This window comes from Leucopleurus acutus (genome assembly GCF_964270905.1).
Source record: "Leucopleurus acutus genome assembly, chromosome: 20".
NCBI classification, from domain to species: Eukaryota; Metazoa; Chordata; class Mammalia; order Artiodactyla; family Delphinidae; genus Leucopleurus; species Leucopleurus acutus.
Genome location: NC_139162.1, coordinates 29,241,656 through 29,257,008, shown reverse-complemented (window position 1 = coordinate 29,257,008; position 15,353 = coordinate 29,241,656). Strand labels below are relative to the sequence as shown.

Genomic DNA, 15,353 nt, shown 5'->3' with positions numbered 1-15,353 from the left:
TCACAACTAATTCTGACCACGCTGATTTGTGATCAACTCTTTGCACACTGGACTGAGAGCTCCTTAAAGCCAGGGACTATCTCCATAGCTCCACCAGCCAGCACGCTTCAGGCATATGGCAGGTGATCAGCATCTACTGATGAATGAATAAATTAACCAACAGGTAAACGAATGAATGAATATCAGGTCCAGATGGCTCACTCCTTTACTTGTTTAAACTCGCCTTCTCAAGTTCCCTGGTCACACTACAACTGCACCCTCCCCCCACACAGCACTCCCTATCCTCTCATAGTACAGATCACCTTCTGATATACTATATGATAATGTGTTTACTTGTTATGTTTCTTGTTTTCCCCTGACTCCCCATGACAGATTGTAAACACCATCATGTCAGGGATTTTTTTTTTAAAGGGATTTTTGACTGAGTTGTCCACTAATGTGTCTCAAGAGCCTAGAACAGTGCCTGGCACATAAAAGGCATATGTAGGAACACGTGAGCAAAGGGGTGCATGAATGGGTGAATAGATGAATGAATAGCGACTCTAAGCCTCATACAACAGGGGTCACAACCTCAAATCCCTTGCTAGCCTGCCCATAACAAACAGACGAAGGAGTAAGTGCCCAGTTGTGACCTTTCAATTCGAGCCAGCTAAACAAAACCCACCCAATGGCCTGCAGGCCCTCAGTGTGCCTTCCTAGGCACCGAACAGAACATTCCCATTTTGTTGGTGGAGAAACTCTGGCCAGGTGGTTTAAGTGGCCTGCGGCGGATGACAGAGCTTGTACTGAACCGTCGTTGATCTCCCCAGTCTTTTCCCCGTCCCCGCGACTCAGATACTATTTCTGAGAGTCTCGCTCTCTTCCCGTAGTCAGAGGTCAGAGCCTGGTGCCCCCAGGAGCTGAGTCTGGTGTCCCAGTGCGTGCTGCAACGGGAATGGGCGCCCGTGTCCCGTGAGTCGCCGGGAGCGGGACTCCCGCCGTCCCCCGAGCCCGCGCCGCGCTCCCGCCCCTGCCCATCCCCGGCCGCGCTGTCAGTCTCCATTAGCGCTAACAGGCTCCAGACAGAGCGGGCCCGGCGCTGGGTTAATGCAATCGGCGCGTTACCTGGGGCGCAGGCTACATTACCAGCCCGGCCCCCGCCCGGCGCGGTCAGAACCAGCCAGCCTGCGCCCCGCCGGCCGCCCCGCGCTTTCAGCGCTCCTCAGGCCGCGCCCGAGCGCCACGCGGCGGAGCCCAGCCCCAGCCCGCGCCCCACAGCCTGGCGAGGCGAGGCGAGGCGAGGCGGGTCCGGAGCAGGCAAGGCAGGGCGCACGGCAGCCGGGATCCCGTCGCCGCCGAACGCGTGAGTGCGCCCTGCGCGCGGAACCGAGCTAGGTGTGCCGGGGAGGCCCAGGTTGGGATGCGCAGAGGTAGGGTGCCAGCGAGTTTGAAGTGCAGAGGTAATAAGTGTCCGGGGAGACTCCTGGGGCTCTCGGACGTGGCTCAGACCCGAGCCGAGGGTAGGGGGCAGCCAGCTGCACCCGGCCGGGTCACCGCCCTGGGAAATCTCTGCCTGGACGTGTCCAAACTCCGCCGTTTGGGGACAAGAGAGAGCGGGTGAATGAGGGAAGAGCTGCGGGGTGCCTAGCAGGATCCCTAGGGCGGCAGGGGTGGTCTCCACCTCGAAGTGCCGTCCCAGTCGGGCGCCCCACTACCTCTGCTTCCAAATTTTTCCAACAGACGCGCGCCCTTTTCTAGGAAGCTTGCGTCCGCTCAGCGCGCGCCGACCACAGTATCCCGGCGCTCCCGGGAGGCCTCGGGAGGCGCAGGCAGGGTGGAAGGGCCCAGTGACCGCATCTTTTCCTTTTATTCCAGCAGAGCCTCGGCGTGCTCCCAGTATCGCCGACTCCCCTCTCGCCAGCCGCACCCATGCTTCTGGCGCGGATGAACCCACAGGTGCAGCCTGAGAACAGCGGGGCGGGCCCGGGGTCGGAGCAGCCCCAGCGGAAGCGCAAAGCTGCAGAACTCTTGGTGGTGAAAGAGCGCAACGGTGTCCAGTGCCTCCTGGCATCCCGCGACGGCGACGAGCAGCCCCGGGAGACCTGGGGCAAGAAAATCGACTTTCTGCTGTCGGTGGTCGGCTTCGCCGTAGACCTGGCCAACGTGTGGCGCTTCCCCTATCTCTGCTACAAGAACGGCGGAGGTGAGCCCCCTGACGGGCTGGGGGTTTGTACTTGGGAGGCTGCCTGAAGTCCACAGCGGTGGCCGGGAGAGGAGCTGGGATACACACGGGAGGAGAAGAGGAGGCAGAAGGGCAAGTCTGGGACGCAGGAAGGGACTGGATAGGGCTCACGGAAAAAGGAGTCCCCTGTGGAACAGGGAAATCGAGGCATGACTTTGGACGGTGATAGGCGCATGCGTGGAAGGACCAGGTTGGGTGAGGAGCTCTGACTTTTTGATGGTCCGCAGGAAGGGAGGTGGAGAGCTCTTGACTGGGCGCCCAAAGTGCCCACGGTGACCCCAATTCCAGCGCTCCAGGTTTGATAAAGGACTTGGGTACCCTGAAGGCACTTGGGAGGCCCTGCTCCCTTGGGGACAGAAACCCTAGAACAGAGACGCATAAAGAGAAGCTAGTGGCAGAGAGAACTCCACTCTCGGGTTGGTGGTCCTTTGGCTGGAGGGACCAGAGCACACAGCCGAGGCGGGATTGCATCAGTGGGTACCAAGAACTGGCCTGGTCCTTGAGACAGGAGCCCTGGGTGATTGGGATGAAGCCTCTACCTGCTGGGGTCCTGGCCACGTTGCAGGGTGGAGTGGGAGGAAGGTCTGGAGGAGACCCCAGTCCAGCAACCAGGCTCTCTCCCCCTCCCCCTGCTGGGTGACCGATTACTGTCTGCCCTGGGATGAGAGCCTTGCAATCAACTATAGCCTACTCAGGGGGCAGAGTCCTGGGGGAAGCAGCCCAGGGGGCAGGATCCTGGGGCCTAAAGCCCTAACTCCTTCCTGAGAGCTTTTGCCCAAACCACCCCAGACCTGCCCCCTTTGCTGGGATGAGCTCAGGAGTACCCTGTAGAGAGCCTGGGAAAATGACCCAGAGAAAGAAGTCGGCAAAGGGGTGGCCACCAGCAACCGAAACACTTTTCTATCCACTGGGCCATCTGCCTGGCAGGGGCTCTGGCTCAGGACTCCAGGGGGTCAGAGGGAGGTAGGGTGAGGGTTTGGAGCTGGAGGGAAAGCTCATGACCTTGTTCCATAGGGTCTGGGCCCCTGCTGATTGCTTCAGTGTGTACTCTGGACACTTGCTTTGGGTGAGGAATGGAAAACAGATGATCCAGAGGTGAAACTTTTCCTCGTTTGACTGCTGCATCTTCTCAAGAGTTTCTGGTCAGGTTTAAGCATTCTGGCCCTTTGGACTCAAGGAGGGAGGAAATGCAGATTCTCTGTATTTTTAGCAGACAGGGAGACGAGGAATGAAAGACAGACTAAGAAAACCTAGGACACTCTGTCTAGCATGTCCTCCATGACTGTCCGAGGCTGCGTGTCCCTAGACAGCAGAAGGTTCTGTCATCAATCAGCAATACTGATTGGGTTCCTCTTGGCATGAGCTACAGTGCTAGGCTCTGCAAGGGTCACCTAGATGTATTAACCACCACTTCTGCCTGCCAGGAGCTCTAGTCATCTAAGGGCTTCATTGTCATGCACTACCCATCATTTCCATTGTTATAAGTATCTGTTGAAACTAAAAGCACCCCAGATGGCCAATTGAACACATCAGCTAGATGGATATTCTGGGGCTTTCACTGACACTGTCTGCTCACTTGGCCACTGCCACCAACTGAGAGCGCCTGCTGTATGCAAGGTAGTCCGTACCAGGCGCCCAGGGCACCAAACACAGCACATTTGTCACACGTTCCAATTTTTAGGTGAAGTTGGCCAGAAGCTCCCTCTCCTAGGCTTGCTAGCCCTGCACATCACCCATCCTGAGTTGTTGAGTCATTTGTCTCTTTGTGAGTCTGTCTTCCAAACAGACGGGGGTACATTGAGAGCAGAGACTGTGGCTTTTTCATGCCTGTATTTCAAATGCCCAAGATAAGGGCTAGATCCTGGCAATGTGGTAGAAGGTGCCCGACAAACTTCTGTTGAATGAAAAAAATGAATGAAATGGTTCAAGCCCTCAGAGACCTAATGCCTACCCAGGAACAGCAGAACCCCCAACTCCACCGGCAGGAGCTAACAAAGTGAGGCAGCCTGTGCTGGTGGGAGGCGGGGTTGGCACCTAGAGATCAGAAGCCCTGGCTGTGGAGTCCTGGGTTCCAGCTTCTAGCTGTGTGACATTGGGCACCTCTCCAAGCCTCTGTTTCCTCATCTGTCAAATGGAAACAATGGTGTTCAACTCAGAGGGTTGTTGTGAGGACTCAACGTGATAATGCTGTGGCGGGCCTGGCATGAAGTACGGCCTTAGTAAAGATAGCTGCCACCTCTCATTCACATCCTTGCGATGATGCGTGAGATGGACGGGAGAGGTGCCATGTGCTCTAAAGGCCTGAGGAGAGGCTGCTTAGGAAAGACTCAGAGGAAGTGAGCTGTGTGGTTGGAACTCAGCTCCTTGGGACGGATGGAGCGCGGACAAGCCTGGGGAAGGGAGCAGGTGTACTAGTTGCTCAAGAATGCAGGAGGGATGGTCTCTGAGATTAGGAGTGCAGACTGGCTGAAGGGCAGGCCGGGAGAGATAAGGGTGGAGAGGCAAGTTGGGGCCAGGCTATGGAGACCGTGGCTGGCAGGCTACGGGGTAGGGAGGTTATACGAGTGAATTTCCATTTCTGGCTAGGATGTCTACGGCTGGCACAATGGAGCAGTGCAGTCCCACATCTCAGAGTCTGAGGCAGCTCCTGTTCTTACTCTGCACCCCTCCAGGGGATGCTTGGCTGGCTCCTTCTGGGCTTTGTCTCTGCTGAGACCTCCTGGCTGCTCCTTGTGGATCAATTCTCATCCAGCAATTATAAAGTCAGGCCTAGAGATGGGCAAGCAGGTTGGCAGGTGGATATCCTGTCATTCTAGAAGCAGCCCAAAGACCCAAGTTCAAATCCCATCTCTGTCACTCTCTCTGAGCTCAAGTTCCCCACTACAGCTGGAGGTGAGCTTGGATGACCCCCAAGATCCGTCCCTCTCCAATGCCTGGCTCAGCACTGCACCCAAGCCAGGACTCACGCACCCTGTTATTTAACAGGCTGTGTTCTCTTCTGGTGCCAGTATTAACACGGTAACCTCCAAGTCCAGCTGTTCATGCTGGCCCAGACTGGAGGATGTTTTGAAATGATAAAAGTGCCAATAGTTTAGGCCCCTGGCTAATATATTTTTTTTTGGCTAATATTTTTTGAATGAATTACTGAGAAAGATCAACCTGTCCGAACATCTTCCCATAAGCCAGCTGCTGGGATGCACGGGGGCAAGTGGCTTCCTTCCAGCCGGGAAAGCCACTCTTGGAAATTCCAAGGCTTTGTTCAGAACCTTCTCAAACAGGGAGGCGGTGTCAGCGGGGCTCTTTCCCAGGTCCTCCGCTCCTGTGGTCTTGGGCCAGGCCTGTGTTGGTCCCCAGGGAGGAGTGGACAGATCCATCGAGTCCCCGTGTCTGTCTCCTTGCCATGGAAGAGGCCATTCTGAATTATCCTTTGTAAATGAACGCTTCTGTTTGAGATGTGTCCGGCTGACAGCTCTGAGCTGTCAGAGAGATGTCCTTTAAGTTCAGACAGACCTGAGTTTGAATCTGAGCCTGACACTTCCCAGAAGTGTGGCCTCGGACAAGGCACTCGTCCTTTTTGGACCTCAGTTTCCATGTGCAGAAAAGGAAGGTGACTGCCTCTCCCCACAGGGTGATATGACATTAGATAGAATATAAGCAAAGTACTTACAACAGTGTCTGACACGTAGTAGGGGCTCAATAAATGAAGTTGTTGCTGTTATTTTTATTGTTCAATGATTTTTAACTGCTAGACCCGGGCTAGATACAGGAGTAGGGCAGGGTCCTGATTTTGGAGCAGATTTGATTCTAAGAGGAAGTTAGAAGGGATATAAGGCTGGAAAGTGGTCACACTTGGGCCTGGGGTTTCTAACAGCCTAACCTTATCCCACTGTATTTTCCCTACCTGGAAAATGGGGATTAACATTCCTATATGGGGTCCCATGAGATATGTAGTTCTGGGTCCCAAATGGGGTTCCCTTCCTTCCTCAAGTGAGCTCAGGGTCTCAGGTACCCACAGACCTTTGGGAATCCTCTTGGCCAAAATATCTGGGGTTCTTGAGGTCAAGTAAGAGGCGGTGACGGGTACAAAAGGGAGGAGTTTGCAAACTCATCGCCCTCGCGTTGGGCCTGGCTGCAGGGGGCCATCTACACCCTGAGCTTGCCAAGCCCGAGGCTGATGGTTCAGCTCAGATGTACATGAGCCAGCCAGCTGGTATGGCCCTTCGGCTAACAAGTTTGCAGGAAGGAGGCATTCATCAGGGGCTAGAGCTGAGCCTGTGATCTGGCATTACCAGCACGATTTGGCCCATTGCTCTGAGCTGGCCAAAAAGATCTAGAGGGACTGTTTTCAACAAGGTGGGATTTCATAGGGATAAATGTTACATCCTGCCCTGTGATCCCAAACCCAACTGCCTAAGTAAGGATTAGGCCACAGCACAAGTAGAGAAAGGCCCCGGGGCTTTCATTAGCTGCAATCCTCTGTGTGAGTCACTGCCGGGATCCATTTATTTAACCAAAAAACCCCACTTACTAAATGCCTGTCATATGCCAGGAATATAGAGGTGAGCAAAAGGCAATCCCTGCCTTTAGGGAGTTCGTAGTCTATTACAGATATTCTACAAGTTAACGTCATTTTCAATTCTGTTATTGGAGGTACTATATCCCAAATCAGGGAGGTGAGGTTCCACTCTGTTCTTTGTGAGTTATATTTCCTTCTCTAATATAGTTCTGACCATTCCAAACACCCTGTAATTTGTTCCTCTTAAAGAGACCAGGAAGGAAGAGGTGGGAAACCAGAATCTTCGAGGAGCTTCATTAGTAAGAATCAAGTCAGATCCTGCAAAGTTGACACAGAGGGAGAATTGTCACAGGAGGAGGGATAGCCTCAACTCCAATTTCCCTGAATTTCACCCCCACTGACCTCCTTAGAGGGGCGGGGTTTAATCTACCAGAGGAGCAAGCATGTTTCCTCATTGGAACTGTCCTTCTCTCAGAACTAGAGATGTGTGATGGCAGGACATGCTTCCCGTTCACAGAGCACCTCAGTGCCAGGGACCTCACCTCCGTTATCTCCAATGATCACAGCAAACCCGTGATGCAGGTATTATCCCCCCTTACAAAGGGGGAACCAAAGCTCAGAGAAGTCACATTGGCTCAAGGTCACAAAGCCATAAATAGCATGGTTGGGGGCCAGGATTGCCTCAGATCGAGGCAAGGGGGTAACAGGAGAACTCCGTTTTTGTACACATTCTACCGTCTTTTGACACCAAATATGTGGGGCTTTTCTTAACACCAACCCATCCTCCAACTTTGGGGTGGGTGTCCCACCATTCAATTCTGACACCACCTGGAGTTAGTGCAGACCCCACAGGTTAGGGCTCAGTCTCACAAGAGTTCTCTCACTTCACAGGCCAGTCACAAGGGTCAAGATGTCACCTGTGCTTCTGACCAACCGGCTATAATCAGGGGTTCCCATGACCCCCTCTGCAGGTTTGATAATTTGCTATAACAGCTCACAGAACTCAGAGAAACATTTGCCAGTTTGTTATAAAGGCTATTATGAAGGGTACAGGTAAACAGCCAGGTGAAGAAGTCCACAGGGGGTGAGTATGGAAGGGTCCTGGGTGCAGGAGCGTCTGAGCCCGTGGAGTTGGGGTGCACCACCCTCCCAGTATGTGCACGTGCTCGCCAGTGCATCAGTCCGGAAGCTTTCCAAACCCCCTACGTTCGGGATATTTATGAAGCCTCCTCACAAGGGCATGATCGATATTAACTCAATCTCTAGCCCCTCTTCCTTCCCTGGAGGGTGGGCGTGGGGCTGAAAGTCCTAAGCCTCTAATCATGGCTTGATCTTTCTGGGGACCAGCCCCCATCTAGAAGCCCACCAAGAGTGGCTTCATTAGAGGAAAAGACACTCCCATCACCCAGAAAATTCCCAGGGATTTAGGAGCTCTACGTAAGATGCTCCTGTCACCCCCATCACGCAGGAAGTTACAAGGGTTTTAGGAGTTCTGTGTCAGGAGTCCAGAGCAGAGACAGGGGGTCTGCCCTGGGCCCTGTGCCCTGATCTGCCCTCCTCTCTGCCTCCCCCATGCCAGGGCTGAGAGGGCCTGCCCACCCAGAGCACTGATTCTAACCCCCATCAAACTCCAGGTACCTGGACTCCGGAATTCCCAGCCCAAACACTCCAACATCCACCCACCCCAGTCTACAAGGTCCTCTTACCTGGACCCTGCTTCCCCAGCCTGGACTGTGTTACAGGCCTGCACAGCCCCAGGCCCAAGGGGAAGCCAGAGGCTGTGGACAGAGCTTAGACATGTGGGCACAAGAGTCCACACGTACGTGCAAAAGGCCTCACACACTGCTGGTTGGAGCTGAGGTGGGGATGAAGCAGGGTGCGGGCTCCCCCCAGGCCTCCACACTCCAGCGCAAAGCTCCAAGAACTGGGGATTCCAGTTTTGAACTTTATAATAGAACCATGCTGAGTTGTCAAGGTAGGATGATAGAGCAGGTTTGGCTTAACAGCTGTGGCCTGAGTTGTCACCTTTAAATATGTGGATATCGCAGGGTAAGTCTCCACCGGTGCTCTTGTCCCCATTTCTACAAGTCGGGTGGGCCTGCTGCATGCAGCCCTGTCTCTACTGAAATCTCACCTTCTTTTGCACCCTGATGTCTATACCCTTGGGGTGCCTGGGAAGCGGGGACAAATCTGGCTACCATAGGCATTGACCAACTTTTTCTTGGAATTCTGGTGAAAGCCACGGGCAGTGACCACCCATAGCTGAGCTACAGGCACCAGGCGAACAGTCCTGTGGGTTTTCACTTCTTAATACATCAGGATGTGGCCAGTTTGAGGAATCCTACCCTCCACCAACTGGGAAGCTGGGCCAGTGAGGTCTCAAGGGACCCTCCTGTCCCTCCTGCAGCCCCTCCCTGATCAGTCTCTCCACCCCCACACCAGGCCTGGCCCACACCTCCTCTTCCTGAGCCACCTCCCACAGGCATCCCGTCCCCTCCCCTGGGGTCCTCCTCACCCACCAGGGGTCTGCTCCAGCACTTCCCATCTGAACTGAGTGACCACTGGCTTCCCTTTTCTGAGGACTTGACATTTGCACAGAGGAGTCCAGAGCCCCTCTCTGACCAGTAGGGTTCCTCTCTAATGGCGGGGCGGCATCAGGCAGTGTGTGCCAGACAGATGCTTTTCTTACTGAATTCATCCAAAGGCCACGGGTCGGAGTCCCTTTCGCAGTTGACAGTCTTTTCTTCCTGTGTTCGTGTGAGTGTGTTGACGTGCAGAATCCGTGTGTACCTTTGCATGAAGATGTACAGGTGTGCATCTGTGTATGTGTGTGGATGTTGGAGACCCCTAGGAGCTGAGACCCTCGGGAGGTCTGCCCCTGTCAGCCCAGCCAGAGCATTCCAGAGCCAGGATTCTGGGCCTGTAGCTCCTCAGGTTCTCAGCTCTCTGGCCCTGCATGAGGCTGGATGAAGCTGACACTGCCACGCATGGAGATGAGGCAGGGCTGTGGGAATGTGGCACTTATGGGCCTTGCAGAGCAGTACCTTCTGGGAAGTTTGCAACCAGCCTCGGTGTCCCAGGAGCTGCTGCAGGGCTGTTTCTAGGAGAAGCATCCTTAGCTGACCTCAGGCACCCCTGAAACCTCTTTCTGACTCTTCAGCTCTGTCCTGGCTTCCTCCAGATCTTTCTGCAAGGGGGCTTAGGCCATCTCCCTGGTCGATGTCCTCTTTTAGAATAAGACACTGGCCACTGGGCAGCTTTCTGGTTTTCATTCATACTCAGCCATTCCAACATTCTTGAACGTTCCCCATCTGTTACCACCTGAAGCTTTGGCTGCCCCCCATCAAACGCACTTGGAAGAGTCTTGGGCTTGTGCAGACCCATAATCTTTCCTCCTCTCCTTCCACTGGAACGCCCAGCCAGCACAAGAGGGTTATTTACCTACAACTGGGCAATTTACCTACCTGTTGGCAGTGCCACCCAGAGGGTTAGAGTTGAGAAAACTGGCCAATATGAGATCCCTGGTGAATTGGCTGACATTGCTTTTTCCTCTGGTTGTAGAAAAGAACATCTAGTTGACAGAGGCAAACCACGGTGCCGAGATCTGAGCCATGACTCCTGGCTTTTTCCTTCCCTGTTGTCCCTTGGACCACTGACTTCAGTCTTCAGGCCTGTTAAATACTCTAATACATCTGTTTCCCTTACTCTCTGGCTCCAGGCCCCCAAGGGCAGTGACAGGTGGCCACAAGGCAGATCCAGATGTGGAGCCAAGCAAGCATATTTACTAGTTTGGACAAGCATCTTGACCTTTCTAAGCCTCAGTTTCCTCATCTTTTACATGGGATTGGTGGTACTTCTCAGGGATGGTTTTAAAGGAATAATTACACAAAAACTTAGCGTGTGGCTTGGCATATAACGGAGCTCAATAAATGGTACTTGTTACTTTCACTAGCTCCACCGTCACCACCACCACCCCGACCTCCATCAGCATCACCGACTGGCATTGCTATCAGCAGCGTGAACAGACGTGGGTTCTAGTGCCAGACTAGCCCTCTCTGTGTGGGGAAAGAGAAGGGTGGAGATTGAGAGTAGAAATGAGGAGGGGAAGAGAGAGGTTGGCATGTGGCCGTTTCAAAGAAGTCCAGCCTGGAGCAGGGGCTGGAGGCTTGGAGCAGCCCATGACCAGCAGACCAGCCTGGCTCAGCTGGCCCCAGAGTCCCAGTTTCAGATCACCCTCCACCAAGCCTCTATGCAGACTCATGTCCTCCATCGAGGCTGGGATATTCTGGAATCAACAGAATATTTTGGGAATGGCTCTGGAGCTCTGGAGCCAGGCAGACCTGGGCCCAAATCTCAGATCTATCACTGACCAGTTGGGTGAATTTAGACAAGTCACCAAGCCTCAGTTTCCTCCTCTGAAAAATGAGTGTAGCAGTTGCCACCTGAGATGGTTTCTGGGTAGGATAAATGGGATCACAGACGTCCAGTGCCCAGTGCCCTGCTTGATACATAGGAGGTACTCATGTTCCAGTGGTTTCTTCCCTACTGCCCACCCTGCTAGTCCGTCTCCTGCTTCAGAAGGACTGGGTCTCAGAGCACTGCGGCCAAAACTTCATGCTTTGTCCCTAAGAGCCCTGGGCTTCCTGAGGAGAAGCCCTGGGAGGAAAGTGGAGACTGACAGTCTGACTAGCTGGGGGAGTTTGACCCTGGGTGCATGCGACTTTGCCACAGTTCTCTGCTAGCCTGGTGCCCCGGTTTCCACATCTGTAAAATGGCGGTAGTAATACTTTTAGGGTTGAGGTGAAGATGGAATGAGATATTGCATGGAACACAGTGCCGGGAACACAGTAGGGAATATTATATTCCTAATATTATCATCGTTACGCATTTCCCGGTTTCTGCACTTTCCTAGTGCGGGCGGGTCAGAGAGTGTTTGGTTTCCAAGGTTACAACATCTCAGCCAAAGGCCAATGGCGGGAGGAGTGTGGATCTGTCCTGGCCACCTCCGGTTGCACCAGGCCAAGGAGCAGCCTAGGCTGACGTGGCAAGTACCCCTGTGAGTCACCTCACGGCGTCAGAGCCCGTTAAGCTCACCCCAGGCTACCAGGCGTACTGAGAACTGTCTCTGGAACTCAGACGTGTCTAATTCTACCAGGAATTTTCCCAGGGACTTGCTGCTGCCCATTGCCAAGGGCTCCCTGTAGCTTCGGCAGTGTTCTGGGTGGGCATCTTCCCTGGTCAGAGACTTGAGCCTCTGACCTCTTTGATCCGGTGTTTGTTTACCTTCAGCCAGCAGTAACAGAGTGAGCTTGATGGTTGGAAGACATGAATGCGAATCCTGCTTCTGTCACTTAGCAACAGTGCAAACAAAACCAATTCGACTCCCTTCTCTGCCTTCAGTTTCCCCTGGGGGGAAATAATGACCCTCTCTGATTATTTCTGTGAGCTGATGTGAGACTAAGGACAATCCAGTGAGGTCATGTTTGGGAAAACCCGAGGTGACCTTAAGCTGATATAGACATGAGCAAAATGAAAACTCAGTCATATGTAACTTTGGGCACTGTCTCTCCCTCTCTGGCCTCAATTGCCTTACCTATAAAAGGAAGGGTTTGGGGTGATTGGCATTCCCCAGAGTTGTGATTCATGAAAGAAAGGGTTCTATGTTGAAATTAATTTGGTAAAGACTGCACCTGATCTTCCTCATAGCCCGTCACAGCTTGTGCTTGTGTATCAAAGGCTAGGAGAATCCTGCAAGAAACAAGCCTATTTAGCTTTTTTTTTTAATTATTTTTTTTAATTTACTTTTGGCTGCTTTGGTTCTTTTGTTGCTGTGCATGGCTTTCTCTAGTTGCGGCAAGTGGGGGCTACTCTTCGTTGCCGTGTGCAGGCTTCTCATTGCGGTGGCTTTTCTTGTGGAGCACGGGCTCCAGGTGCACGGACTTCGGTAGTTGTGGCTTTCAGGCTCTAGAGCACAGGCTCAGTAGCTGTGGCTCATGGGCTTAGTTGCTCTGCGGCGTGTGGGATCTTCCCAGACCAGGGCTCAAACCCATGTCCCCTGCATTGGTAGGCAGATTCTTAACCACTGTGCCACCAGGGAAGCCCAAGCCTGTTTAGCTTTGATGAACAGAGATTTTACTAATTTGAGCACAGAACCTCATTATTATGACTATGATTATGACTACTGCTATAACTATTATTATGTTATGGCTATTTGTATTAATTGCTCTGATTTACCTACCACAAGACATCCCTTGAGAAGTGGCCGGGTGCCATGAATGAGGACCCTCACAGCTCTGGCTGACATGGGTCCACACACTCTAAGGGGCAGGCCCAAGGCTGAGCAGGGATCTAGGGGCTCACACTCTGCTTCTGTGTCTTCCAGGTGCCTTTCTGATCCCGTACACCCTGTTCCTCATCATCGCTGGCATGCCCCTGTTCTACATGGAGCTGGCTCTGGGCCAGTACAACCGGGAAGGGGCAGCCACCGTGTGGAAGATCTGCCCGTTTTTCAAAGGTAAAGAAGGAATCTGGGGGAGTCAAAGGTTGTTCTAAAAGACTTCTGTGTGCCCCTGGAGAATCTGCCCCAAAGGTGGGATCTGCGGTAGACCAGCTCTCTCGAGATTTACAGTTATTGGCAAGGTCAAGCACGTCCACCGTTCAAAGTTACACGGAACGCATTGGGGGTGTCAGGAACAGCTTTAGCCTAGAAAGTCTGGAAATCTGGGTTCCAGTCCAGGCTGTACAGCTGAGTAACCAGAGGGAATCTGTTTTCCTGATTGGGAAAAACTCATAGAAGTGTCGGAAGTACCCAGAACACATACCACTACTCTCACCTCTTGCTCCCATGGCAGACATGATAAGTGGATCACGTGCCTTTCCACCGTGGGCAAGGGGCTTCATTCCGCTGGGAGAGAATGTTATCATGCCTCAGTGTTATCCTGCCCAAGGGGCGGGGGGAGCTGGGATACTTATGCTCCAACACCTGACCCGGCTGCTCCCTGGGGCATTAAATGTCCTGGCACTTTCGCCTTGCCTGATGATAAGTGGACAGAAGGGGCTCCAGGGGCAAGAGAGAGCCCTCAGGCAAAGGAATGGGGGGTGGGGCCCTAGGGGGTTTAGGGCTCCGACATTCTGCTACAGAAAAAAAGAGAGGTGTGGGGGTCGTGTAGTGCAATGGTTGGGGCAAGCTCCCCAGGAGAGGTGGTTCTGAGGAAGCCCCTGCCTGACCCCCTCTGCCCCCCACCCAGGAGTTGGCTATGCTGTGATCCTCATTGCACTCTACGTTGGCTTCTACTACAATGTCATCATTGCCTGGTCACTCTACTACCTCTTCTCCTCCTTCACCCTTAACCTGCCCTGGACTGACTGCGGCCATGCCTGGAACAGCCCCAACTGCACCGACCCCAAGCTCCTCAACAGCTCCGTGCTGGGCAACCATACCACGTACTCCAAGTACAAGTTCACGCCGGCAGCAGAGTTTTATGAGTAAGTCATCAACCCCTTGTCCTGTTCACACGGGCGCATCGAGACCTGTGCTGGGCAGGACCTGAGCCAAATGCTAAGGAAAACCACAGGAGGGGAGGGGGCCACGCCAGTCACTGTAATGTGTACTCAGCAGCCACCACAGGCATGATCCTGGCTAGAAGCCAAGGATACAGCCATGGACAAAGCTTGAGGAGCTTGTGTTCTGACGCAGAATGGGGGTGGGGAGACAACACACTAGCAAAAAGGTAAGGAAGCAAGAACACTGTACAACGTGAACATGCCCTTCAGGAAATCAAACACATTTTAGGGAGTATAAGTGCTCTTAAGGAACTAAAACCAGTGCTACACAGTGATTGTGTAGGGAAAAGGAACTTTAGTGCAGGTGGTCAGGGAGGGCTTCTAGGAGGAGGTGTCGTAAGAACTGATGAAGTCAGCCAGGGGGACACCTAAGGGCTCAGCTGGTAGATGATGGAGCTGCAGCTTGAACCCAAGTCAATCTGATCCTGAAGCTGTCACCTGGTCCACCGTGTGCTGCTGTCTCTCTGGGGCTTCCATGCGTGAAAGTAGCCAGAGTTTGTGAGTGAGATTTAGGAAGCGGGAGGCAGGCCAGCTGTGTACAGCTCAGAGAAATTATTTGAACTATGTGTATGAGAGGCACTGACTGGTGTAGAAGACAGAACGTCTTTTTAAAAAAGAAACATTTTATGTTGAAATCATTTTAGAGGTAGAAAAAAGTTGCAAATGTAGTACACAGAGCCCCTGTAGACCCTTCACCCAGTTTCCCCTAATGTTGACACCTTATACAACCATAGTGCAATGATTGAAATCAGAAAATTAACATGGATTAACTAACCTGCTAAAGACTATTTTTGAATTTGTTAGTTTTCCCACTAATGTCATATCCTGGTCCAGGATCCAACCTAGAGTCCCATGTGGCATTTAATTGTCACATCTCCTTAGTCTCCTCCAATCTGTGAGAGTTCTTTAGTCTTTCCTTGAGTGTCATGCCCTTGATGCTTTTGAAGAGCACTGGTCAGTTTTTCTATAAAATAGCCCTCAGTGTGGGTTGGTCATTGTTTTCTCCTGATTAGACTGACTTTGACATTTTTGGCAAGAATAACTTGGAAATGA

At 52.8% G+C, this 15,353-nt stretch overlaps 1 protein-coding gene across 1 annotated transcript in view; it reads left to right on the top strand.

Moving 5' to 3' along the window:
• Positions 1-1,908: 1,908 nt before the first annotated feature.
• SLC6A2 (solute carrier family 6 member 2) overlaps positions 1,909-15,353 on the top strand; it is a gene marked incomplete at both ends in the record, with an annotated part of 34,164 nt that continues 20,719 nt past the window's right edge. The window contains 3 exon segments of the mRNA XM_082862798.1: positions 1,909-2,182; positions 13,120-13,251; positions 13,985-14,222. Coding sequence (XP_082718924.1) covers positions 1,909-2,182; positions 13,120-13,251; positions 13,985-14,222 — 644 coding nt within the window.